At 38.7% G+C, this 27,804-nt stretch overlaps 1 protein-coding gene across 12 annotated transcripts in view; it reads right to left on the bottom strand.

Moving 5' to 3' along the window:
- Positions 1-27,804, bottom strand: part of FGFR2 (fibroblast growth factor receptor 2) — a 141,279-nt gene that overhangs the window by 28,615 nt on the left and 84,860 nt on the right. For 4 of the 12 annotated variants that reach the window (XM_048506542.1, XM_048506534.1, XM_048506543.1 and 1 more), the window contains 3 exons: positions 12,346-12,536; positions 9,229-9,373; positions 6,255-6,460 (listed from right to left, as the gene is read on the bottom strand). In XM_048506542.1, coding sequence (XP_048362499.1) covers positions 6,255-6,460; positions 9,229-9,373; positions 12,346-12,536 — 542 coding nt within the window. Of the gene's footprint in view, positions 1-6,254; positions 6,461-9,228; positions 9,374-11,252; positions 11,398-12,345; positions 12,537-27,804 lie in introns of all 12 variants that reach the window. The other 8 variants (XM_048506535.1, XM_048506544.1, XM_048506536.1 and 5 more) reach the window with 5 other exon arrangements.

Genomic DNA, 27,804 nt, shown 5'->3' with positions numbered 1-27,804 from the left:
GAAATGCCCCATAAGTGAAACAGGCTTATGCTGCACAAAAGTGCAGCATATGTCTGTGGGTCTGGAGAGTGCCGTTCCCAGGCTGGAACACTGGTGGAAGCTGACTAACACTGGCACCATCCCCAGAACCCCCCCACCCAACCCAATGCTGGCATCCACTCAGATGCCATCATAGCTTCACAGTGGCTCCCATTTCCAGGTTTGCCCACCACGGAGATGGGGGGTAGCTGAACATGACACATTTGTTCCCTCCACTGGCAGGGGTGCCCCTTATGCTGGTGGAGGAGGCAAACATGTCAACATAGCCCTTTGCTACTTCCTAAGGTCATTTACTCACCCACGCCTCGTCTTTTAAAAGCAAATTTTAAAAATGAAAAAATTGCATCCTTTTTGAGGACAGTCCAATTTTTAAAAGCAAAAAAGATGAAAAAAGATTTTAAAAACCACTGTCTTCACTTATTTCTTCTTGTTAACTTACCAACAATATTTGTAAAAGTTCCAAAGATATTTATAATGCCCATTAATACAGTTAATTTTAAACAGACAAAACTACAGATGAATAAAGTCCAGTCAATATTTATTTGCTTATTCTAGTAAAGATAAAACAGATTTCTTTTTAAAAAGTCAGTCTGTTCTTCACCCTTGAAAAAATCTTTTCTAATTGAAAAATGTCAAACAATACTAACGTCTTTTGTAGCAACCTGCCTGAGTATGTTTTCACATTATTTTGAGATTTATCCTCTGCAAACATAATTAATTCACATTTATCATTAACTTTGACAAAATAAAATGGTGGATTATCTCAAGTTTGGTAGATTCAATTAGTCTCTTTATACCACCAAAAAAATGCAGTTCAAAACACTATTATGTGTTACTCAAAATTATTAGTTGAAGTTTTCAGATAATTGATAATAAAAGTAAATTCCATAAAGTACATAGTACAGTTAATTGGAGCTGGCAGTTTTAAACAACAGCAGACTTTACTGTGGATCTCACTGGCATTCTCCCATGTCAGTCTTGGTGTTTTCAGCATTTAAGGTGACAGAGGAATCTTCTACTCTTCCCACACACCAGTTATTGGAGTGCTTCTAATAATATAGTTTTCAACCCTTCACTTGAGTTATTTTCAATCCTGCCTGGCAATTAATTGATGCAAAAGAAGCATCAAAGCACATTAGAAATGTACTTTCAGTCAGTTGCCATCTTGGTCACTTCTTAAAGTGCTTGTTATGTAACAAAAGTACTGAAACATCTGGTCCAGTGATACAACACATAACTATTAGGCTTAAGAATGGAAAGAAGACAAAAGTCCTTAATTAAGAAAACATGAAGTGTATTTTCAATAAGAAAAGTCTTTATGAAGAAGTCTCCATGCAGCTTCTGTAGGACTGCATCTGGAGCATTTGCCTGGAGTAGACTCCATGAAGTGTATTTTCAATAAGAAAAGTCTTTATGAAGAAGTCTCCATGCAGCTTCTGTAGGACTGCATCTGGAGCATTTGCCTGGAGTAGACTCACTATTAGATTTAGATCTCTTCCGAAATCATTAGCAGTTCTTTTGAATGGCTTGAGGTGGTTGGTGTGAATCTGACCACAATGGAACAGTACACTCAGAATTCCAACTATTAAAGCTAAAACTGCCCCAGGGCTCCTTATAGAAGACACTTTTGGAAACTTAAGAAGCTTTGATTCTCCATTTTGGGGAATTTACCTTCAAGATAGTTACCAAAAAAAAGGGTCTCCAAACATACACAGAATTTTCAAGTAATGTTCTAGCAGTTATTGAGTGTGCAGTCCAAAAGCGGGGGGCGCCTGAAGCCACATAGGAAGCAGCAGACGGGTTGCACCAATGGCCATGCCACTACCGCCATGCAAATTGGCATGGACACTGGTGCCAAAGGACTTACCCTGGCAGCCAGGCACCTTAGTGCTCAAATCCATGCGTTGTGCTCTGTGGTAGATGGCAACCAACACCAATCTCCACACCAGCATGGATGGGGTGGGATTCCAGAGATGATACTGGAGCCAGAGCTCCCAGTGCACTTTCAGCCTGAGAATGCTGCCTCCCATCAGTGCAGATTATGTCACTAAAAAAAGTGGTTTAAGACATTTGGGCAAGTGGACTACCCAAACAGAGGTTAGTGTTTTCTCCCTCTTCTCTGGCACCCATGCAGCCAATACTCCCTGTGGAGACAGAACCACAGTGCTATACCTGGCCACTGCTCTAATCCTCCCACTTTGGCTTGAGCTGTTAATTATGGCAAATCACTACAATAAAATTACACTGGTACAAGTGCAGTATTTTAATCTGCTAAGACAAACACAACATGTATGTTTCAGAACTAGTGAGGCTCATCTCAAAGTCATGCTTCTGGCCTGGTAAAGTTCTATATCAAAAATGATGGCCCACCTAATCAGTTTTTTTTCTAAAAATGCCACTAAGTAAATCACACTGAAAGACATGAAACGCTCACACAAATGATATCCTATTTATGCTCTGCCTTCACTACATGAAAGCTCAAAAGAGCACAGAAAAGCACTCTGCTTTTTTTGTTTAAAACCATCAACCTTTCTAACTTATGTCACCTGGTTTAATTCTTATTAAACCAAAAGAAACTCAAAAAGAAAAAGGAACGTTCTGTACCTTTTTATGTAACTGAACTGATAAATAGAACTTTACTGCCAAGCCTTTCCAAGCTTTATAAATAATCAAAATTCTCAGGAATAAAACTTCCAAAAATGCAATGTATCTCAACAAAAAGATCTAGTCAACTTATCCAGAAACATAAACCTATTACAAGAAAACATCCTCTTTTCCCCATGCCTTCATAATTATTACGTACATACACAAAAAACACTTACTGTGTAGAGACAAAACAGTTCCCTTTAGAAATTTGAGAAACAATAGTGCCACCTTGACATTTGAAGACCAAATTATGTATTACCACTTTACTTGGTTTACTTTTTTAAACTGTAGAACAAACTATGAAAAGAAACTATGAAAAGAACATATTTTCAAAGAATGCTCATAGTCATTTCTAGAAATCAACAAATCTTGAGTAATGTATTAGATTATGAAAGTTACCAGACAATATCAGATAGTTACAGATCCCATTGTCAGGAGTATTCCTTTATATGTATTAAAATGTAACAAAATGGAACCTTTGCTCAGCAAGCAAACCCATGAAATGGAAAATTTAATGCAAGTGCTTGCTTTGCACATAATTTTAAATGTCATTTAAACTCTTCTCTACTGTGAACTCTGGATTATGCAACCGTTCAACAAATGATGAAAGTGGGGCCCGTTGTTGGCAAAAGAATAGACAACTGATGAAAGAGGTTTTAACAAACCGACAGTCTGGGATAACTGCCCTTTGGAAAATGCTGAGTTTACAATGATCCACGGTCTGACTACTGACAGATGTATTGTATACCGACAGCATTTTCCCTGTCATCGCTACATGAGCAGGTCATCGTGATGCTTTCATTACAGCCACAGGCCAATAATCTTTTTATCCAAATACTGATACACATCTCCCTTTGTAAGTGGGCTTGGACTGAAAACATTTTTTAGCAGAGAACAAGACATCTGAAGTTTCAGACATACGTGTGTATCTATGCATGTGTGTATATTCTACAAGTACACATTATCTTCAGTACTCCAAATATGTGTAGTAGATAACTGCACACAATTTGTTGTGCAACTGATTGAAGACTATTTAACAACCCAGCCCCTCTGGGATCAAATATGAGTGCTGTCTAATATGAGTGCTGTGTGCTGTCAAACTCCCCATTTCCCTTCCCATTGAGACTTTCTGCTCCTCTTCACCAGCTAATCCTGCTTCTCCTGACACCTTTGTTCTGATGTCACAGAAAATTCATTATAATGATGCAAATGAATTAGTCAGTTTCTCTCATGTCACTATATGCCTCGAAGGTCTTTGGCCTCAGAACTGAGTACTTGGCAATGTTGGTCAGAAGGAGGAGAAAGGATTTTGAGTCCTGTGGCATCTTAAAGAGCAACAAAATTTTATTCCAGGTATAACATATAATATATTTTATACTTAGTTATAGTGTGCACATAGTAATCATGAACTGGTCTACTCAGAACCCTACTCAAATCTATTCAATGGTATTTAATCCCAGAAAAGTATTTTAAGGATGGTACTAAGAGTGGTAAGGAACATCAAGTCCAGTCCCAGTACAGCTCATTTCCATAAGACACAACCAGTTTCTCTCTCCTCGTTCCTGTCAAATCACACAGCTGACATAATTACATATCACTGAACTGCTTGAGGGTGCCAACAGGAGAAGAAATAGCCAAACTGATTTTGCAGGCAATTATTTTCTAATCCCAAAGATGATCCGCACGAACAAAACTCAACCCCAACATGTTCCAAAAGAAAGCTTACTGGAGTTAACACCCTACCTCCAGCTGTGACAGTCTCTGAAGCTCTAAGAAAAAAAGGCAGAGGTTTATCCATAGGACCATAGCCTAGCCAAAAAATCAAAGTCACAACACCTGCAAATTAGCTGGTCATTTCCACAAACCTCCTATGTACAAGTGCTCCAATAACACCTTCTTGCTGGACAAAATACTAATTAAGTTTGGCTACTCAAGGAATATTATATCTCATCAAGCTAATATGGCCAACGCTTATGCATAATTTGATGATTAGAGTGCTCTTTACTCAATTAATTTTTTACAGTTATTAGCTAATTATTTTGGAACACTCAGTGAAAGCAAAATCTTTTGAACTGCATTTAAAGAAAAATATAAAATCCAATTAAAACTGCTTATGAAAAATAGCTAAGTGTTGATAATAGCAGAGAATCCTGGCCATCGAGGTTTTCTACTTTGTACTTTCCCCCTCTTATCACCCATTTCTGTGTTTTCTGTTTTTGAATACAAAGGATTAAAATATTACACTAATAATTTTTAAAATATTTCTAAACCAAAGAAAAGTCCATGATAAAAACATCATTTTCAGAACTCATGTGCATATTAATTGGATATATAAATAAGAATTTAATTTTCAATTATTTTGTACTTGATAGTCATACTTTTGAAGGGATCAAACAAAAAAAGCAATTGCAATCATAAAACAGTATCAAAGTATTATGCGGCAGCATCAATAAAATAACAGTTCTTAAGTCCTTTCCCTCATTCATAAATTTTCAAATAGGGAATGTGAACATTTTACTGAATTATTCATTTAAAACATTTATATGCCACCTTTTCACCCACATAGGGTCTCCAAGGTGGCAAACAGGGAAATAAAATATTTAAAACATAAAACACTAAAATGATTCTAAACAAAACCATATAAACCAAATAACTTAATTTTTATTCATCTTTTCATTTTCCATGGCATGTAATGGTGAACATGTAAAGAACCTATTAAAAACTTTATAGTTGTGAGCAGGTTTGTCAAGCAACAATTAATAAAAAGAGCTATCATTATTTTATCAACTAGTTTGCATTAAAGGAATTGTCCCCAATAGCTGTCATATTTCAGTTTAATGCCACAACACTTTAAAAAATCATTTTGCGTATATATGCAAACCTTCTTTAGATTCAGAAATATGTTAAGATAGAGGTTCAGAGAAATCTCTGCACAAGACTCCTGAAAAAAGATCTGTGTAAAAGTGCAGAGAAAATACACAAACAGGGAAAATCCTCCTCCCTGTAACATATTCAACTGTGTATAGATGCTTTAGCAAACAAGATTATTCTTATTCAAGTGAAGAATCTGGGCACCTCCCTCCACTCCCATGCCTGTGGCATCAGTTAATCCCTGGACTTTGCTGCTCACAAGAAGGCTGATGCAAATATGTTGCTTTGCCTGTTCTCTTCTTAGCATTCCCAAAGGCTACTATCAATCCATATTAGAAATTCAGATCTCTTCGTCATGTGATAGTTTCAGTAGTTTCTGTTCTATCATTAAATGACTTATAGCAACCAATGGTTTATCTGGTTTTAGAACCCAGAATAGCTTTCCAAAATCTATGCCAGGTCCTGCTTCAAAGTCACCCCAATCCCCTCAAATGTGCTTTAAATAGAACCCCTTTCCGGCACCACTAGACAATATGGAGTTTTTCTGGGCCCAAAACTCTGGGTTTGTGAATTAGCAACGTGTGTCTTACAGACGAATTTGAACTCCCTTTTCACCAAACACTTGCTTTCTACAACATGACCTGCTGGCTTTTTCAGGAGATGGGTAATAATTTTTCTTCAACTCTTTATCTACTTTCTGTTACCTGTCTGCGCAGTGGAATACGCTTAGTCAGTTTGTGCACAGCTGGTTGGCTGCTGAAGTCTGGCTTCTTCGTGGTGGTTCTCATTCGACACAGGATGACTGTCACCACCATACAGACAATCAGGAAGACCCCTACACAGTAGATGGCTATTTCCAGGTAGTCTGGGGATGTTGGATATGGCCTTTCTTCTTCAGTAGCTACTGTGCAAGTTTGAAGGAGGAACAATCATGCCAGAGAATTAAAACACAGCACAACGATCAGTAGCATAGCATGTAAAAATGGTACATCAGACTAAAGAAAACTTAAAATGAACCATGTGAGATACAGAATGCTGAAGACTTCCACAACATGGAGATGGTTACAATGAGCCCTGAGGAGTTAAATGGAACATTTCTAAGCCACCTCAATTCAGCCTTTTTAATGAGTTGGCTTAAATTGCCTGTTCTCTCATTGTGCCTCTCTCGATTCTCCTATACAAAAATCAGTGCATTGTTAATAGCAGATCCTATTTAAACTTTAAAATTAAAGGCTACACATTCAGATTATCCTTCTGATCACATTCTTTTCTTGCTCTATTTTTCTTTTTAGCCAACTTTCTTGAGACAGGAAAATGGGCAATAATTCACTCCAGATGAATCAATATTTGTCAGAATCTCCCAATCTTTGGCCTGCAGCAAATGACAGGTTTAGTAAAATAATTTTTCAAGAGCATTGTACTTAACTCTGTGAACCACCTGAACACACAATGAAAGGCAAACAAGCACAGAATTAGCCTGCTGAAAGGCAAGGCTTATAGGACACTGTCAAAAGACCAGGAGTGAGGGGTACACGCCTGTCTTAGTTTTTTCCAGATACTCAAAAATCTTTCAAAGAAAAAAAGATACTTTCAAAGATTTTGTTGAAAAACAGAAACTAAGAAAATGTTCTAATACATAGATTTCTCAGCTACAGCACCGTTCCAAACATGTCTTGTTGCAGACATGGGTCAGGAGCTGCCTTTCTCCTGCCTGGCCTGGATCAGAATCTTCTTTGTTCTCTCCTCTTGATTCCCAGGTAAACCCCATTTCCTGGCTGCCCCTGTAGATCACCCTCTCTGATCTACAACCTTTTAGCCACTTGCTTCCTTTGTGCAATTTATTCAAAGCAGCTTAGCCTCCAATATCCAGAGATCAAAGGTCCTTGTCAGGCTAGTGTGAATCTGCCTGATACTGTAACCGGAACAACATCTTCACATACCCCCTCTAAAGATGAAATTTGTAGGCTCCAATGTCTACACATTACATCTATCCATACATAGAAATTATCAAATGCTAAGGCAATATGAACCATCCCTGTCTAATACAGAGTCCTGCTAACTACACATTCAATACATGCATAAAACTAGCTCAAAGCCCCCTTCAAAATTCTCGCATTGTTTCCTTTCATCTTGTTCAGGAATACCAAAGGATTATGATCTGACTGGACATAAAACTTCGTTCCCATCAGATAAAACTATTATTTTTATAGTACAACAATGACATAAAGGTCTTTGATAGTGTTGTTGTGACAAAAATCACTGCCAAAATTATTCTATCCCTGCCAGTCCAATCAGTGGTGTAGCACCAACGGGCAGGAGGGCGACGCCCCAGGCAGAGCCGCAGCGGAGATGTGGCTGGGCCATGGAGGGGGCATGGCGGGGGCGTTCTGGGGTGGGCAGTACTGCGGCAGGGGCGCAGGGCGCGTGTGTGCCCCAGGTGCAGTTTCCCCTCGCTCTGCCCGAGTCCAACCCCACACATGACTAGTCAGAAGTAAGTCCCTCTATGGCAGATTACTTCCAAGTCAGTATGCATACAATTGTAGCTGAAGCCTTTTCCTACTCCAAATCACAACAGTAACAATCAGCATTCTACCACAAGCAGTGTTCATTGCAATTGGTTCTTATTTCTCACCCTGTGTTAATACATGTTTCATTCAGGCAAAAAGATTAAGAAGTGGTGCTGAAGCACTTGCAAAAATGGAAACGGCCCTGCAAGCAGAAGCAACAGGGGCTTCAAACTCAGGTTCCCTTTTCAGAAAAGCATATTCCATGGAAACCTTAAGAATTAATACATTAAGGGAAGTGATAATGTGGGATGTCTCAGCCATTGAGAAGAAATGCCCTAGAAACCTTAATATCCATTCATGTGGCAGCACAGTTTTTAATGAGCATTATAGTTTTGCTATACACACATGCAAGCACCAATTATTTAATATTAAGATGATCAGCAACTTACAACAGTGAGCACTTCTGTGTGTGCACACACAAAATAAAAAACAAGACAGTGGCAATAAACTGAACAGCAAGCAAAGTTCATTAGTACCAACATTTAAAATTATTTTTTTCTGACATACAATCATTCTCAGGCAATGAAGTGCATTCATGTATGTTTCTGCTTAAACAGAAACATCACTCTGAGCATGACAAGACATGCTTTGCAGAAAAAGCAAATTAGCCAGCCTTTTGCTTAGAACATGCATTATTTAAAAGGTACACCAAGTTGATTCCAAAGATATATTTTAAAAAACACTGCTTCTGTATTCATGTTTCAGCACAGCAAATTCTCATAGAAACTAAAATTAGCCCAGGCAATTTGATTAGGTTGAGGCTTTTGATTAAGTGTTGCTTTAAATCCCTCTTAAAAATTCTAAACTTCCCAGGGGAATTTTGAATTCTATCACAAGGGATAAGTTTATGGTTTTCGAGCTTAGGTATTTCACAAAAAAACCTTTTATTTCAAATTTATAACAAACATTAAGGCATGTGAAAAAAATCGTTATATTTGAAAGCCCCTCTGTTCATCATTTTAAAGCTGAAGGGCAGCGTTTTGCTTCTTTTTTTAAAATCACTTGAAGATTAAAAGCCCATTTCTGAGACAGAAGCTGTGCAAATTTGGCAGCAATCAACAATGAAGCGGGAGGGGGAAAACCACTGAAAGATAGCAGTATATACCTGGCAGAACTGTCAACCATGCAGAGTGAAAGGATATCCCAATAGAATTACCCGCCAAGCATGTATACTCCCCAGCATCCTCAAAAGTTACATTCCGTATATAGAGAACCTCAATCTCTTTGTCCGTAGTGTTAACACCGGCAGCCTAGAAAAAAAGGGAAGCAAGAGAAAAACTAGACATTTTAGGAATTCTTGTGGATGGGAAGTGAGACCACGGAGATGTTGGCACGTCAGAAGAAGCAGTGGTGCACAGCCGTGGGAAGATCCCATCCACAAAGCCCTCAACCAAAAGATGATTATGAACAGATCCCAGCTCACCTTAGAGAGGAATGAATCAACACCCTTCACCAAACCTACACTCACCACCTAAGTACGCATGCAATCAGATAACATGGAAAAATTCATCCACAATTTTTTTTGTTTTTTAAAAAAGTGTTACAAACAGAAAGATTTAAAGTACAAGAAAGTGAAAAGAAATGGAAATCTGTCTTAGATGCCATTCAAATGAAGAAAGGGGAATTTCAGAAACACGGAACAAAGAGATGATACCAGAAAGACAAAACTTTGCAAGAGATGGCCTCATTATACTCAGGGTGCATGGAAACCCCAAGATTTTCTTATCTACCGACTTTCAGATTTTGTTTATTTTATTAGCATTTGTAGCTGTGGACTGCTTCTTATCAGGTCAACTACTATCTAGCAATTAATTTGCTTGTGGACATCGTAGAAGCACCTGGTTGGCCACTGTATGAACGTATTGCCAGACTCCAAGGGCCTTGGTCTGATCCAGAATCGTTTTTCATGTTCTTATGTTCTGGTTATGCCTAACCTTGGTACACCTAATTTGCAACAATAGATTTCAAGTCAAATGTATGGCAATCAAAAGTGTGCACAACATTGCCTCTGATTACTTCCAAACACTTCATATAGTCAAAAAAGTGATATCACCAAGAACATCTGTTGTTCTTAGTGGCTTGATTAATGATTACACTAGCCTGGCACTTCCTTGGTACCAATACTCTATTGTGAGAGTAACCCTATTATATTTAGAAATCAGAAGCACAAGTAAGGGCCATTTAAAAGACCTCAAGCAAGAAATATTAAATTGAACTACCCCTGTCAGAGCAGCCAGTAATGCTACATTATAGCATTACTCAACCAGCATTCCTACTGATCACGAGAAAGATGGAAATAAGTTATCTCTTAAATATCCCAAGTTATCTCTTAAATATCCCTTCGTGTTGATGTGTTTGGGGCTGTGTAGGGATGGGTGGAGGAAGGGGGAAGTGAGGATGATGTATGAGTCTGAAATTGTATGAGTATGATGTATTGTATGAAATTGTATGAGTATGGTGTATGAGTCTGAAATTGTGTGCATTGAGGAATGCTGCTGTAAATTTCGTTGTGCGTGCACAATGACAATAAAAATGCTTAAATGCTTAAATGCTTTACAGGTTTTGGTTTGCATTTTTGAAAGGCTTTAATAGGAAACTGTATTTTTCACTGTTCAAAGATCCCTGTATAGTGCAGGTAAAGTGCTTATGGAAAGCACCATAAACATTCACAATGATATCTTCAAGAGGATGGGTCTACAGAGATTTTTATTGAGCATGATACTAGATCGGTTAAAAAAAATGTAGAATCTATTATCACTGAAATTGCACTTAAGGCCAGGTTCCTGTCCCAACTAGTGGCTGTAATCCCCATAATAATGATAAATGATTCACTGAACATGAAGGATGACAGCAATAGTAAAAAAAAATGAGAAAGAATCAGTGAACACAAACGAGCAGCTGAAACGAAAAGAGAGAGTAGAAAAGATTTCAAAACAGGTTACTAAAAATACACCACACAGGATTTGTGGGAATTTTTCCATGGCTACTGGAGTAACACCAGTTGCGTCTCCAAGGGAAGATTATAAATATATCAAGGTCATGGAGTTATCCTACAAGTTGCCTGCAGAGTCCCAAAGCACCAATTTTTTCCCGCTTCTACATCCAGCTTTCTTTAACAGACGTTGTTACCTTTATCTGGCAGAATTGTAAGCCAGGCAGACTGGTTGGCCTCCCCTATATAATTGGAGACCTTACAAATATATTCTCCAGCATCCGCCTCTGTCACATTGTACAGTTTCAGCACTTCAGCATTGGAACTATTTATCCCCGAATGCTAGAATGCACTCAATAAATATAGGAGAACGAATATAACAGCTGAACCCAAAAAAAAAAAAAAAAAAAAAAAAAAAAAAAAAAAAAAAAAAAAAAAAAAAAAAAAAAAAAAAAAAAAAAAAAAACACCAATACGGTCCCACCACCAAAATATTCGAAGAAGTCTTCCAATTAGCATCAACATTAGCATAAAAACATTTTATTTTGTTTATTTAAAAAGAACAAATGAATGTTACTTTTTATAAAATGGGGAAGGTTTTAAACAGATGATATTGAGTAAAAATCCAAGTTCAGTGGATACTTACGAGCAATGTTTCATCTCAAAGGACAACACTGCTTTAGAATAAGCTAGTTCTATGTAACAAAGCATGTCAAATAGGAAATTTAACAAAAAAAAACGCCAAGCTGCTATTTTAAAAAAAATCACTGCCCTGTATGAAAATAGTAAAAAACAAAACAAAAACTGACTTCTTGGTATCTTTGACATAGAAAATTCTGCTCTGCCTTTGGCAGCAAACATGGTCATTACTGAAGGGCCTTTAATGTTTAATGTTTTCCCAGACTCTCAATAACCAAGACCAAGTCAATTTTCTTGGGTTTATTTTGGACACTCATTGCCCAAGAATAAATCTCAAGTGATGTCAAACTGAGGGTGCTGCAGTTTTCTTCATAAGTGACCATGATGTCTGAAAAAAAACACACAATTGATCTGTGTGCGAGTAAAAGACTTTCTGGAATCCAAAAAGTGGAACTAATTTTTTGCTTTTGTTTAGACCAACAACTTTGTGTTCCAGAATATTTATGGGTTGACAGAAATAAAAGCTTCTGGGTCATTAAAAGAAATTCAATCCCAGTTTCAAAACTCTCGGCCTCACTCAACAGCCTTTTGCACAATTTAAAAAAGAATTACTCATTGTCTTGGGGTGGGGGGTGGGTAGGAGGAAGCTTACCTTTAAAACTTTCAGATATGGTATTCCTTCTGCATTGTGCTTACTTCCATTCTTTTCTATGTGCTTTATCCACTGGATATGAGGCTGAGCATCGCTATAGACCTTGCAGACAAATTCTGCATCACCCCCAACAACTGCCGAGGTATTTGCTGGTAGGCCCGCTTGTAAGATAGGCCTGTGTGGTGATCGTTCTGTCAGAAAACAGAAATGGGGGGGAGGGGAAAAACATATAAAGATGCAGAACTAGGAAGACCTGCCAAGAAAACTGTTAGTGCCAAAAAGCCCTGTAAGTCTGTTGGCTGACTTCACTGAAATCATACTGTAACCAAAATGCAGGGGGGAAAACTGAACTTCAAAGGAGGTGCCTGAATACTACAGTAAAGTGCTACACAATGACTCTTTTTTTAAAAAAAAAAAGTACGATGCAGAGCACCAGATCTTACAAAAAGAGTGTTTAAGGCACAATATCTTTTTTAAAGTAAGGAAACTTTTAAAAAATTGATATTCAAAGTTCAAAGCTGCCTATACAATTAGAGACTAGGATCAACAATTAATGTATGCTACAAACATTGAGCAGATGATGCCAGCTAGGGTTAACAGAACCAGTCTTCTAAGAACAAAACAGACAACATGACATGTCATGTTGAAAGCCTTGAACAATGACATGTCATAGTTAATGGCTAGTGACAACCTCTTTCGGTTTATGAAACGAATTTTGTTCCATGATATCTAGACAGCAAAAGAATGAAATAGGTACTTTAAAACACACATAGACTGATGCCACTACTGAATGGTCAGACTCTACCACTAATTTCCATGAGAACCCCATAGAATTAAGGCCTTTTTGCAAACCTCGCGGGGGGGGGGGGGGGGAGGAATTTTGGATAAAGAAAGTCTTCCAATGGAAGTAGATGTTTCTAAGGCTAAGTTTGTACAAAGTACAATGGATAAAAACAATTAATGCAGTTATACCATCAAGAGGTTTCAACTTTACAAGTGAAAGCTACCAATTTGTAGGACCCAATCATTGTTGTGAACTTTTGAATTATTCAGTAAAGCCTGGTGTAAAAATTTTCCACAAAATTACTAAAGGAAATGGTTTCATAGTCAGATGTGCTTGATTAATGTCTACCTAAGGCAATCATGCTTCTTGCTTCACTTAAGAAGTCCATGATGCTCCCTGTAGTTATATATACAGGTGTGATGCGGCAGCTAAGAAAGTCAAGGCAATTCTGGGCTGCATCAACAGGAGTATAATGTCTAGATCAAGGGACGTAACTGTACTACTCCCGTCTGCATTGGTCAGACCAGTTCTGGGCACTGTAATTCAAGGATATTGACAAGGCTCCAGAGAAGGGTGACTGAAATGATTTTACAGTTCTTAGCATGTATGTATAACAACATACTTTCTTAGATGTACTGTCCATTTCTCTTGGGATGCTATAATGGGAAGAATCTCTAGAGCAGTGGTTCTCAACCTGGGGGTCAGGACCCCTTTGGGGGTCAAATGACCCTTTCACAGGGGTTGCCTAAGACTCTCTGCATCAGTGTTCTCCATCTGTAAAATGGATAAATGCTAGGGTTGGGGGTCACCACAACATGAGGAACTGTATTAAAGGGTCACGGCATTAGGAAGGTTGAGAACCACTGCTCTAGATTGAGGAAAGGAAGGTATTTTGATGAGATCTACTTATTCAGCATTAAAAACATTACTGAAAAGAAAGAGTTCCATGTGATTGTGTATAGAGGAGATCTTACACTAGAAAAAATGATATGTATTAGAGATTAAATTGACCAGTTTTTACTTTTTTATTGACCTATTTTTATTTGCTTGACTTGTTTTTATTGAGTTCTTGGTATTGTTTTTTGCCTCAAGCAATTCATAGAGAGGCGGCATACTAAATACATACATTTCCACACAGCTGCCAGATGGCAAAGATGTAAACTTGGTATTGTTCCATCTCCTTTCCACAAAAGATGAAAGACCCCCAAAAAGATTAATTTACAAAAGCAAGTAACGTATTAGGAGACCTAAATGTCACTCTAATTAAGCATTTAAACTAACTTAAGCAAATCCCAAATGGAGTGGGGTCCCTCTTAAACATGCTGAATTCCAATAAATTATCTTAAAAGCAAAGCACTGAGAGTGCAATAGCAAATAACTATGCCTGCCAAACAATGGAATCTTTCATATATCCCTATGTATTTGGCATGCTGCAAATGCCTACTGGGAATTTATTCATGAACACAGTGCTGGCAGGGTACTATAAAGTAGCAGTCTTATTTTACTTGCGGCTAAGGAATTCTTGCAATGCTGCTGTTAAATCATTCTTTGGCTATGTGCAAGTCTGCTTGAGTTCCACCCAAGTGCCATGTAAGCATGGGATTTCCTACTGGGCACAAATGACATACAGAATCACTACTTCCATTTTAAAAATTAAGCAGGCACAAGATATCCTTGAAAGTGTGCAGACTGGTGAAAAATGGTAGCTCTGATGCTAATTCAGAAGATATGGTTGGGCAAAAGTGTGGCAATTACCCAAATGTATTATCTGCAGACACAGAACAAATATGCAAAATAAGAATATGCATTCAGTACTGCTTAATTTATACTATCAAGAAGAAGAAGAGGAGGAGGAGGAGGAGTTTGGATTTATATCCCCCCTTTCTCTCCTGCAGGAGACTCAAAGGGGCTTACAATCTCCTTGCCCTTTCCCCCTCACAACAAACACCCTGTGAGGTGGGTGGGGCTGAGAGAACTCAGAAGAACTGTGACTAGTCCAAGGTCACCCAGCTGGCGTGTGGGAGTTCACAGGCTAATCTGAATTCCCCAGATAAGCTTCCACAGCTCAAGTGGCAGAGCGGGGAATCAAACCTGGTTCCTCCAGATTAGAATGAACATGCTCTTAACCATCACACCACTGCTGCTCTCAATAGCTTATCTATAGCTTATGTTTAAGCTATAGATGCTTATGCTTATCTATAGCTTATGAGGGGGTTAAAGTGTTGAACTAGGTCTGAGAGTCCTGAATTCAAGTCCCCACTCGGCCATGGAAGTTCATTAGACCATTCATTTTCAACATAACTTATTTCACAGGGGAAGTAGGAGAACAGTGGTGTGAGCTGTTTTAGGTACCCATTGGGAAGGAAAACACACATTTAAATAAACAAATAAAATGGATCCTTAGCAGTTCAAAATGTGACTTCAGAGAGCTTCCTCTTAAAAAATACGTATGATCCCAAGGTATGAAGAGCTCAGGCATCTACTTTTCAATACCGAAGATATAAAACCTGGTCCCCAAATGCAACAGAATGAAAGATACCACTTTAGACTGCAAATAACGGATCACACTTTTGAATGCTGTTCTATGCAGAAAAAACCTGGAAGAGTCAAAATAGTCCAAAAAAGAGTAAGTTGAATTACAACCTTGGTCCCATTAGGTGCTTGTTTTCAGTTTGCACAGAGCTGGGGGTTTGTTTCTGTTTTATTGTTTAAGAAGGGGACCATCACACACAATCAGAATTGATACAGTCAACTGAATTATCTCATTTTATTGCATATGTAGCTGAGGCTTGAATATGTACTGAATGAGCAAGCACACCATTCTTTATTTACATGTCATACTAACATCTAAAGCTACTCAGAATGTTTGCCACATTATGTAAGAATGGTATAATTTAAAAATAAAAGAAATTCAAATTGTAGCTTAATGTTAATGTATATTCCTTTTCATAATCTTTACAAAGTTTCCTTTACTAAATAAGCCTTAACACCACCTCCCCCACCACCCCTCTTTGGGTTTAAAAAATACCAAGTATGATCTCCCTTTAACAGAAACCTTACACCATCTTCCAAAAACATATTACAATTACCTTCAGTATAAAATGAAACCTTAGAGAATATTATTTTAAATGTCTTTTAGAATAAGTCAGTAGGCCTCATGTTTCATTTATCCACATCAGGGTTTGATTTCCTTCATGACCTTATTTCTTGCCCTTAAATAAGCCAAAAAAGAAAGGTCTGAAATAGTACTTGGGGGAGGGGGGAGAACACCACTATTCTATTCCATGTGTGCCAATGATGATTCCTATAAAACACAAGAGATAGAAACTGAACTTCTGGTTCTAAAATTTTGAAGAAATGAAGTTATAGGTAATTAGTAAAAATATTCTTCTTTTTATCATTTTAAATATTTTAAAAATACATTTCAGAAAAGCAATTGGACTTGTTGAGGTATTTCATCTGACATATTTTTCACTGGATAAAATAATAAAAATTAGACTTCTGCTCATGGCTGCATACAGCTCCTGTTGTACAGAGAATCGAGTTTTCTGTACCACCCTGCTTTATAGTGGCAGCTGTGAATGACAAAGAAAGCCATGGTTTGAAGCCAATTTAGCTCACTTCCACATAGAGCTGGCTTGAAATATTTGGTTTGCTTTAAACCGCTTCAAACTGGCTTCAGGGCCCAAGTGTGGTGTAATGGTCAGAGTGTTAAAGTAAGATGAAAGAGACCTGAGTGCAAATCCCACTTAGCCATGAAGCTCATGGCTTACCCTAATTACAGTCATTTTCTATCCGCTAAATGTATCTCATTCAATTGCTGTGAGTATAGAATGAGAAAACCCTGAACTCCTATAAAGGAGCAGCAGTGGCATAGGAGGTTAAGAGCTTGTGTATCTAATCTAGAGGAACCGGGTTTGATTCCCCGCTCTGCCGCCTGAGCTGTGCAGGCTTAACTGGGGAATTCAGATTAGCCTGTACACTCCCACACACGTCAGCTGGGTGACCTTGGGCTAGTCACAGTTCTTCTGAGTTCTCTCAGCCCCACCCACCTCACAGGGTGTTTGTTGTGAGGGGGAAAGGGCAAGGAGATTGTAAGCCCCTTTGAGTCTCCTGCAGGAGAGAAAGGGGGGATATAAATCCAAACTCTTCTTCTTCTTCTATAAAGAAGAAAAGGATAGTAGATTACCAAGCTGTCATCTTGCATGCTATAAATGCATAATATGACTAATCCCATGATTCTGTCAGGTCCATGAGACATGTTGCATGTTAACATTAGAGTGTCGAAAGCATGTTGTTTAACGCAGCCAATTAAACATGTAATTGTATTGTCGAAAGCTTTCACGGCCGGAATCACTGGGGTGCTGTGTGGTTTCCGGGCTGTATGGCCGTGTTCTAGCAGCATTCTCTCCTGACGTTTTGCCTGCATCTGTGGCTGGCATCTTCAGAGGATCTGATAGAGCAGTGGTGGTGAACCTTTGGCACTCCAGATGTTATGGACAACAATTCCCATCAGCCCCTGCCAGCATGGCCAATTGTTCATGAGTTAGAATCATTTCAGAGAGACAAGGATAAGCATGAAACATTTCTGAACACCTATATGTAGTTTGCTGTAGAAGCTAACTGCAGGGACCTACACAGGCATATATTCTTTATGCACTATGTCATGCCCACCCCACACCCCCACACCTCTCCTAGCTATGCCACTGTATGCTATAGCCTAAAATTTGAGTACTGCCTCCTAGTGATAAGGATCTTAGACTCCTCTTTTATGGAGGTATGACAGACCTTGAAATGAACCTCAAGTAAGGGAAATCTCATATTGTCTCCCTATATATCTGTTTTTGTTGCAAATCATCTCAAAACTGTTTCCTTTCATTTTGCTCACCGTACAAGCTCACCCAGATATAGCAACTCCAGCTATCAACCTCAGGGTCTCACTTAATAAATACACAAAGGGCACATACATTGTAGCACTGGAAAAAGTTGTCCTATTTCTTCTTTTATTTTTGATGCATCTGTTTTTGAGAACAGATTCTTTTCTACTTCTGCTTCTCCAGTGCACGGCCTGAAGTACAATCCTACACAGAGTTGTATGCTTCTAAGCTGATTGAATTCAATGGACTTAGAATGGTGTGACTCTACTTATGACTGCACTGCCAGTGTATTAAAATGTGAGATTGGCTGGGTTTTATGGGCCTTCAAATACTCAGATCTCGCCTGTACATTCTGACTAAATATGGTCATTGAGAACGTTAAACATTGCATTGTTATGCAGTTATTGCTATATGGGCAAGCAGCGGCAATGATAAGAGGCTTTGATGCATTCCTGAAGCAGAATAAAAGCTCTATTTTAAAAAAAATCCAAAGACAAAAGCTAAGTCTGAAATACAAAGTACTGCTAATGTACACTAAATATATAAATATATATATTTATATATTAGCTTTCTGGAATCCAATTATAGCTAGGTAATGCATCTGAAAACAGTTAAGTAAATCTTTATTATTTTTTTTATTCAAAACTATAAACTTTAAAATAAATAAAAAAGCTTCAGAGCTTTTGGTTTCCCAGTGCTGTAAATCCGTCAGCTTTCAGTAAATTTATTCTCTTATTTACTCCTACACAATGAGGTTAAACAGGCACTTGGGAAATAAATCTTTGCTAATTGCACACCGAAACTTTATAGCTTTCTGTTTTGACCATTTGAATCACTTGTTTGCATAAAACATGCCAACATCGTCTCCTCTAATAAGGAGAGTAATTTTGTATTCAAAGAGACACTGGGCAATGTAATATGCAAACTGCTGACATGACTAAAACTACAAAATATGTACAATAATCAATACTCTATGGAATTTGATTACCTGTTACATCCAATTCCAGATTCAATGGATAAACCAGGGCTCAGAATTTATTATAAAATAAGGCACAACTGTAAATATTGTTGTTAGTGGAATAATTCTGAGGTCCCCAATTATTGGGGGCAGAGGTTTTATCGAAAGGAGGTAAGTGTATCAGTTCACCTGGAAAATGGTTGTATCATGTCTTTGGATGACTCTTGCAAGTAAAACAAATACCATGTACTATATGGCAGAGAAAGAGTAGGGGAAAAATCTATTTTAAAGTATGCCGTTTGTAAGATTGGTTTTTGTACTTTACTGTATTGAAGGAACTGCATATACTCTTCAGAAACATTTAGTAAATTCTCTTCTTCCAATCTCTGTTTAAATGGGCAAGATCAGCAACTGCCTGTACACATGCGATATGCTATTTTGGTACCATTTAATGTCTCATTAATAATTATGATATGCTTCAGTTCTGGGAGTTCCAGAATTCTAAAATCCTAATGCATTGGTTGCTGAGTGTCCCATTTTCCTGATTGTACTGACTTAGTATGTGTAATCTGTCTGGACTCCCTGTGTGAAAGATGGACTAAAATAAATAATGCCTTCCTGGAGCAGATGATCAAACTTCCACAAAGAAGAGAAATAGTAGTAATGGGAGATTTCAATTATCCAGATATTTGCTGGGAGTCAAACTCTGCCAAGACTACCAGGGCCAACGATTTCCTCACTTGCCTTGAAGACAATGTCATGGTCCAGAAGATGGACGAGGTAACAAGGGGATCGGCTATTTTGGATCTGCTCCTAACCAACAATGATAACCTGATTAATGGGGTGCAAGTGGTAGGGTCCTTAGGTGGGAGTGACCATGTTCTCCTGGAGTTCGTTATACAATGATAAGGGGATGGCAAATCTAGTCGGACATGCGTTTTAGACTTTAAGAAAGCTGATTTCAGTAAACTTAAGAAACTACTGTGTATGCTCCATGGTTAAAAATACTCAAAGAGAAGGGAGTACAAGATGGATGGGAGTTTCTTAAACATGATATCTTGGACAATTTTAAACAGTTCCAATGAAGAGAAAAAATGGGAGGTGAATAAAGAAACCAGGATGGATGTCTAAAGAACTCTTAGGTATAAAAGACACATGTACAAGAAATGGAAAAGGGGGGAAATTACTAAAAAGGAATTCAAACCAACAGCCAAGCCATGTAGGAAGAAAGTCAGAAAAGATAATGCTCACAATGAGCTCAGACTTGTGAAAGATGATAAAAACAATAAAAAGTGGGTAGTGGAGTGCCACAGGGTTCTGTCCTGGACCCAGTGCTATTCAATATTTTGATCAATGACTTGGATAATGAAATAGAAGACATGTTAATCAAATTTGGAGATGATACCAAATTAGGAGGGGTAGTTAATACCCTGGAGGACAGGGGCAGAATTCAAAATGATCTGGACAGATTAGAGAGCTGGACCAAAACTAACCAAATGAATTTCAGCAGAGATAAATGTAAGATTCTACACTTAAGCAGAAAAAATGAAATGCACAAATATAGGATGGGTGACACCTGGCTTGACAACAGTACATATGAAAAGGACCTGGGAGTCTTAGTAGACCACAAACTGAACATTGCAGTGTGTTATGGCAGCCAAGAAAGCCAATGCAATTCTGGGATGCATCAAAAGAGTATAGTGTCTAGATCGAGAGAAGTAATTGTACCATTCTACTTGGCATTGGTCAGACTGCACCTAGAATACTATGTTCAGTTCTGGACACTGTAATTTAAGAAGGATATTGAGAAGCTGGAACATGTCCAGAGGAGTGCAACCAAAATGGTAAAAGGTCTGGAACCAGAGGTGGAATTCAGGAGGTTCTAGAGGGTTCCATAGAACCCTTTATTATTCTGTCCTTAGTTTGGGGAACCCTTTGTTAATCCCACCTCTTGCACTCAACTGAAGCAATATCTGCACATTTTCTTCTTCTTTGAATAGTTGGCTGTTTGTGGCTTTAGGCTACTTTGCAACAGAGTATCTTTGGAAATGGGGGAGGGGCAGACAGCGGAACAGGAGCAGGGCAAGTGGGTCTGTGCATGCGCAAATGGGGGAAGGGAGGTGTGTTTTGTGGTGAAGTGGTTGTGCGAATGCAGGGGCTTAGGAAGAATACGTGATTTTCAAATTGAGCGGGGGCTTATGAAGAACACACGAGTTTCCCTAACCCACAGGCTGCTAGGTAGGGAGACGGCGGCGGCCCCTCTCCACTGCCTGGCAGACGGGGCGAGTTTCCCTATCCCCCCGGCTGCTAGGCCGAGAGGAGGTGGCAGAGGCAGCACTGGTCACGTGGGGTGCTGATTTTGCGCCCCCATATGACCAGATGGCATGCGCCCGGGGACATGGGGTACCCCATATCACTGGGCAGATACGCCTCTGAACAGAAGTGCAGTATCTAGTCCTGATTAACTTACTATGCTACAAAAAGAGATAAATATACATGGCATAAAAGGATATGGTCTACAAAATACATGGATTCTTTTGTTAAACCTTATATCTATGTTTTATATAAACTATCTTTCAGTATACCACTTTTTAAATATTTCAAATGGTCATTATATGAATCCCACCACCATCGGAATCTGTTGTTAAAATTTTTGAATCCCACCACTGTCTGGAACCCACGTCCTATGAAGAGAGACTTAGTGAGCTGGGGATGTTTAGTCTGGAGAAGTCAAGGGGGGACATAATAGGTATGTTTAAATATTTGAAGGGATGTCATGCCGAAGAGGGAGCAAGCTTGTTTTCTGCTTTCTCAGAGGTTAGGTTATGGAGCAATGGACTCAAGGTGCAGGAAAAAAGATTGCACCTAAACACTAGGAAGAACGTTCAGTCTGTCAGGGCTGTTTGACAGTGGAATTCACTGCCTCAGAGAGTGGTGGAGTCTTCTTCTTCGGAGGCTTTTAAACAGAGGCTGGATAATCATACGTCAGGAATGCTCTGATTGTATGTTCCTGCATGGCAGAGGTTGGACTTGATGGCCCTTGTGGTCTCTTCCAATTATATGATTCTAGATACATTGTTTGATGGAAAATGTATATGTTTGTCATTAGCACTGTAAATTAACAGTTTTCTAAAATAAGGAACTTCCACCAGTCTACCTAAATGCTTCCCCCATAATAAAGAGTGAACAACTCTTCACTGCACATGTGAAGTTGCACATGAGAATTGTGGCCTTCGACCATTGGTCTCAGTAGGATTCAAGGAATGGGAAACTGGTTTGGACATCATTGCCTTCAACAGATGTTGCAGTTCACTTCCTGACCACTTCCTTTGAAGTGTATGTGAGGACAATTACTATGAACAGGATAGTAATTCTTTGACTGAATAATTATCAACACATATCTTCACTATTTAAGATCTACATATCAGCAGTCTTATTCATTTACTGAACTAACAGAATGCCAGTTATTAGGAAAACAATGCTCTATTAAGATACTGCAGAATAAGATTACTGGGAACTGTATCCACTTGTAAAACATCCATTTAATATAATTAAGCAATGCTTCATAAATGTGGCTTCACAATAATAAAAACAACTAAAGACTTTAGAAACAGTTGGAACATTGTGTGTGTGCAATAAAACATTTACAGCTCCTATCCCTTTTGTTAATTTAAAGCTTTATTGCTCAACATCAAAGTATTCTTATCTAGGAAAGTCTCAAAAATGGCAGCCTTGTTTAATCGTTAAAAGAAATTTCCCCAGCAAGTTAAACTTGTCCCTCTATTTTCATCACTGATTTAATCCCTAGCAGCAGTATTCAGGAATCTCCATCTTGACAAAACTCTCAAGTTTGTTGTATATGGCTGGGAGCCAGGTAATTGTACATGGCTGCAGTCTATGCGCAATCCTTACGTCGATCAATTTTTAAAAATCCACTCAGCCTCTTCCACTACTATAGAACCCTCCTAAGTGATATTACAGCTATGGAGATAATAAAGACACAGCTCCAAACCTCACTGGTCATCACAGATCTAATTGTTAGTCGCACCGAAAGAATACCCAAGATCAAGGAAGAGAAATATTTTTAATAATGGAAGAGGTACTTTATCTTGTTGATGTCATCATAGATGGTGGCGATGACCCTACACTTTCAAAGGAAATTTTTCTCTCCAAAAGATAATCAGTCTGTCCCCTCTGGAACTGAGTAGCCCTTACTTTATGAACTTAGCATGTGAGTGATGTTAGTCATACAAATATTGGCCCACCCTTAACTAATATATATATAAATATATATATATATTTTCAATCAATTGGCCTTTCTGCCCTCAGTCCTAAGGACCTTCCCAGAAAATTGCAGGGTGTCACCATATTTCCATACTCTATTCCTTGACAGAAACAATTTGGCACCAGAGGCTTTTGAACAATAAAAAAGAACTAGAAAAAACATTAAAACTAAGTTGTTTGGCATTGTCACAAAGAGAAAACAAGTAAGTTTCAAAATCAGGCAGTTATTTACAGAGTGTTGTTGTGTTTCAGTTTAGACATGGTCACAAGATTTGAGCATGTTTCTCAGTCCCTGGTAAGAGGTTACAAGTAACTTAATTTACTGAAACCTTTAAATACAGTTAGGCTCATTCCGCACATGCAAAATAATGCACTTTCAAACTGCTTTCAGTGCTCTTTGAAGCTGTGCGGAATGGCAAAATCCACTTGCAAACAGTTGTGACAGTGGTTTGAAAATGCATTATTTTGCGTGTGCGGAAGGGACCTTAGTTTTTCTTAGGGATTTATAATTTCAGTTTGGTCTGTGCACCTCCTGATATTAGAATTATTAGAATTCCTTCACTTCTAGATAACTTCAGAGCATATGTTTACCTTGAGGTAAAATCTTAGCAGTTTAACCTAACAAATTATTATATGCCTCCTAAACAAACAGATTAAGGGCAATCTACCATATGATTATTTCTTCTTCACATGGATTGCGATTAGGATTTTCTGTTCTGTCCTTAAGAAGAATCCCTTCCCTCTTGGGTATTGACTGAATTAGAAGTCTCCCTGCCTCTCCTTGGGTGTATCTTTCCCAAAGGCAACCAACATCCACATGTCAGTCTGTGTTAAGTTGTGACAAAGGAACACAGGTCAGACCAGCCACATTTGTCTGATTATCACCTTAGACTACAAAGCTTTCAGCCAAGAGCACAGAGTTGTCCATTCAACCTCTGCCTCTAAAACCTTCTGTTCAAATTAACCACCCATTAATTAACTGGTATTCTTTCTTCCAGCCAATCAGAAGCAATCTCTTACTCTCTTTTATGCTTCTATAGTTAACTCTTTATATTCAGGTTGGCTCTGCCTAGTTACACTTTAGCGAGTCCTGGAATCTGTCACACTGGTCAGCCTGTGTCACAAAAATTGGCATGGTAAATGTTTGGTAGGTATTGCGCATGTACACCCAAGGTGGTATTAATAGTTGTTCAAGCAAGAAGTGGAGAACTGATCATCAAATCTCCTTCATGAATAAATCCACTCAGGAAGTAGACAGGCATTAGTCTTTCATTTCTCAAGAATGGCCACAAGAATACAACAGTCAAATTTACATGAAATATACACATGCAAGCTAAATGAAGACCAGAGATAGGTCCCTAGTACCAGACAAGGCTATTTCATTAGATCATTTCTGGTTAAGATTCCACTATGTACGGAGAGGACGGGTAAGGAATACAGCCATTCCTTCAGTAACTGGTTCCGGATTTTTGTATCTTCATTTCTTGTTCTCAACCTTTGCATTCTCTGCAAATAATCTTAAAATACTCACTAATTCCACCTGTGGAATAGGCCATCAAATATATTAACCTATAAGTCTGTGACAGTTAAAACCAGCCTATGCAGCCATTTTATCCATGACGTCATAATGATCATTTAACAAGTATCGCTACTAATCATCATAGCTCTAGTTACACCAGCAGCACTTCTGCAGTTATGAGTTCAGCATTTAAATCTCAAATGAGTATTACAGCATAGATACTTTAAAAAAAGGAGTGTGTGTCATGGAGTAACCTATGAATATCTCACACATTATTCATGTGGACAGTGGATCCTTGAACACCTGATGCTCAGATGGACAGAGGAACTCAGAGACTTCACCAAAGAAAAATTTTCTGGGCTCCATTGAATAAAGCGGGACTGAGCAGACTTTGCAGGGATTCTAGGTTGCAGGGATCTGATGTACTAAATGAACCCTTTGCAAATAGACTCTCAATTTGATGCTTTGTGACATCTATTTAGTGTGTTACCAAGCCAAAGTCCAGCATAAAAGTCCAGTATAAATGAATTCAGTGCAATATAATCAATAAACAGAATGAAGCCAGTCACAGTGGGAACAACAACAATGACAATCCTCCTCCAGAGCCAAAACTATCAGAGCAATAAGTAAATTACAGTAACTTTTACAACAATCCTCACATCAACCCCCATTCATTTTTAGGAGGCATGTATTTGGTACATACAGAAAAGGACATTTTCCAGTCAACTCTGTGTACCCAATTTCACCAAATCAGCCTCAGGTTATATTCTTTAAAACTGTATGTCTTGCAGCAGTGCAAGAAAGAAACACTAGAAAGTCAAAAGCTGCAGCAGGCAACATGAACGTTCTTGTTTTAAAATGCTCAGCTGTCATCACTGGCTAATGGCCTTAATATCATTCTGCCGTCTGTGCAAACCCCCCCCCCCAACTGTTATGCTGCCATCATGTGCTTTTCATCAGCTTCCCAGGGCAAGATGTGTCTCTGTTGAAAACAGCCTGTAATGTCTACCTTGCTAATCTTGGACTTAACTGATGTGATCCCATATATGGCAGTTGCAAAAGCCAAAGCTTTAGAACATCTGAGCAAACAAGAAAAAGCTTTACTTGGGTGAGGGAGACAACAAAAAAACATAACAATGAAAAGTAAGTGGAGTTCAACTTTGGATTTACCCCCTGGATTTAACCCTTTTAGATTAAAAATTAATAAAAACAGAAAAGTTCTGGAAATGCATGCCTCAATTTCTCCCAGATGAGGTCAGAAAGGAGAAGCAAAAATCTCCAAGCACCAAACATTTAGGAATGCTTTACAAAGAATGCAACATAGCTAAACTTGTCAGAATCAATTGCCTTGCCATGGAACTGCTGCTTTGGCTTGCCAACTGCAGTGGAATTAGGATACTGAAATGCCAGATCTGATACCATATAATAGGGAACTCAGAAGAATAAGAGTTTGGATTTTTATCCCCCCTTTCTCTCCTGTAGGAGACTCAAAGGGGCTTACAATCTCCTTGCCCTTCCCCCCTCACAACAAACACCCTGTGAAGTGGGTGGGGCTGAGAGAGCTCTGAAAAGCTGTGACTAGCCCAAGGTCACCCAGCTGGCATGTGTGGGAATGCACAGGCTAATCTGAATTCCCCAGATAAGCCTCCACAGCTCAAGCGGCAGAGCGGGGAATCAAACCCGGTTCCTCCAGATTAGAATGCACCTGCTCTTAACCACTACGCCACTGCTGCTCAGATGGATTTTGTCAACACCATTTTGGGGAGAAGGGGGCAAGCAAGTCCCACTGCAGGAAGAAACCATCCTAGGTTCAGTACTATAGCTCTAATTTTCTGTTTACACCCATACTAGGGCTTACTAATAGTAATTCCTTCTTCCCCCTGTATCCTTAAAACTTGCAATATGCTGATTAACAGTAGTATTTTAGAAACAGAGTAATTATCCATCGCCCACCTAGGAGTACAGTAAAGTGTTTCACTGCTTCAGGATATGAGCCCTGCAGCATAACACCTCAGCAGGTCCTAATTAGTAATGGTGGCTGCAAAATAGTTGACCTTCAAATAAAAGATTGCTGCCTAACCTGAAACCCCAAGATTTCCAGTATCTAAATCAGATCATAAAATTAAGATAGACTTTACACTCTAAAATATCCCCCCTTCTACTTTTAGTCACAGTGTTCACAGAGGCTTTTGCCACACCTGGAAGGCATAGAATTTGACCCTGGTGTTCCCTCAGACTTGCTCAACTAACTGAGTGTATTTGTCCAGCAACCTTTGAGTTGCTAGATTTGAGCACAAAAAAAGTGTGCATGTGTCAAAAGTAGGACACAGAAGGCTAAACAAACAGATTAGAGAACAAATGGGCAGGTGAGTGGGGCTACGTGATCCGGAAAGGTGCCCTGTAAATATGACAGACCAGCATTCATCCAAGAAGTGAAGTAACAGCACCAGGATTATTTTTAAAAGCCTTTGATGAACTGTGATACTCAGTTTCCAACAGAAAAGCACACAGCCTCTAGCACTACACATTTTTTTTCCTGAGTTACTTGTACATGTGATGACAAAAACTCAATGCCAGGTGTAAAGTCCAGAGCCAGGTTTTTCACTGCTTTGAAAAAGATTTCTTCCTTCTCAATTTATCCAAATATCTAAAGGCAAGCACTGCTGTGGATTCCTGCCTGCCTCAACCCCTGTCTCAGCATGTCCTAGCCCTGAAGTATTCAAGTAAGTATGTCAGGTTTATCCTGGCTCCCGTAAAGAGTTAGTCAACAGCAGAAGAAGTAGCTGCCAGAATGCAAGTTTTGACTTGGCTGTGCTTACATACATTTAATTCTTTCTAGAAAAGTAATGAAGCACCACATGAAATATTAATTTGTCTCAGTTGCTGCTAATCCTGAGTACAATTTTGCTATGGATATTACCTCTCAAAACTGTGACGGACAAAAATGCATCAACTTTTATTTGGAAATATAAAATTAATAATTTAATGAATGTATACAACTAAAGTAATATAAACCAAGTAAGCAAATGGAAGGATG

Source organism: Sphaerodactylus townsendi, linkage group LG08, assembly GCF_021028975.2.
Source record: "Sphaerodactylus townsendi isolate TG3544 linkage group LG08, MPM_Stown_v2.3, whole genome shotgun sequence".
In the NCBI taxonomy this organism is placed as follows: Eukaryota; Metazoa; Chordata; class Lepidosauria; order Squamata; family Sphaerodactylidae; genus Sphaerodactylus; species Sphaerodactylus townsendi.
This window is presented reverse-complemented; position numbering and strand designations above follow the sequence as displayed.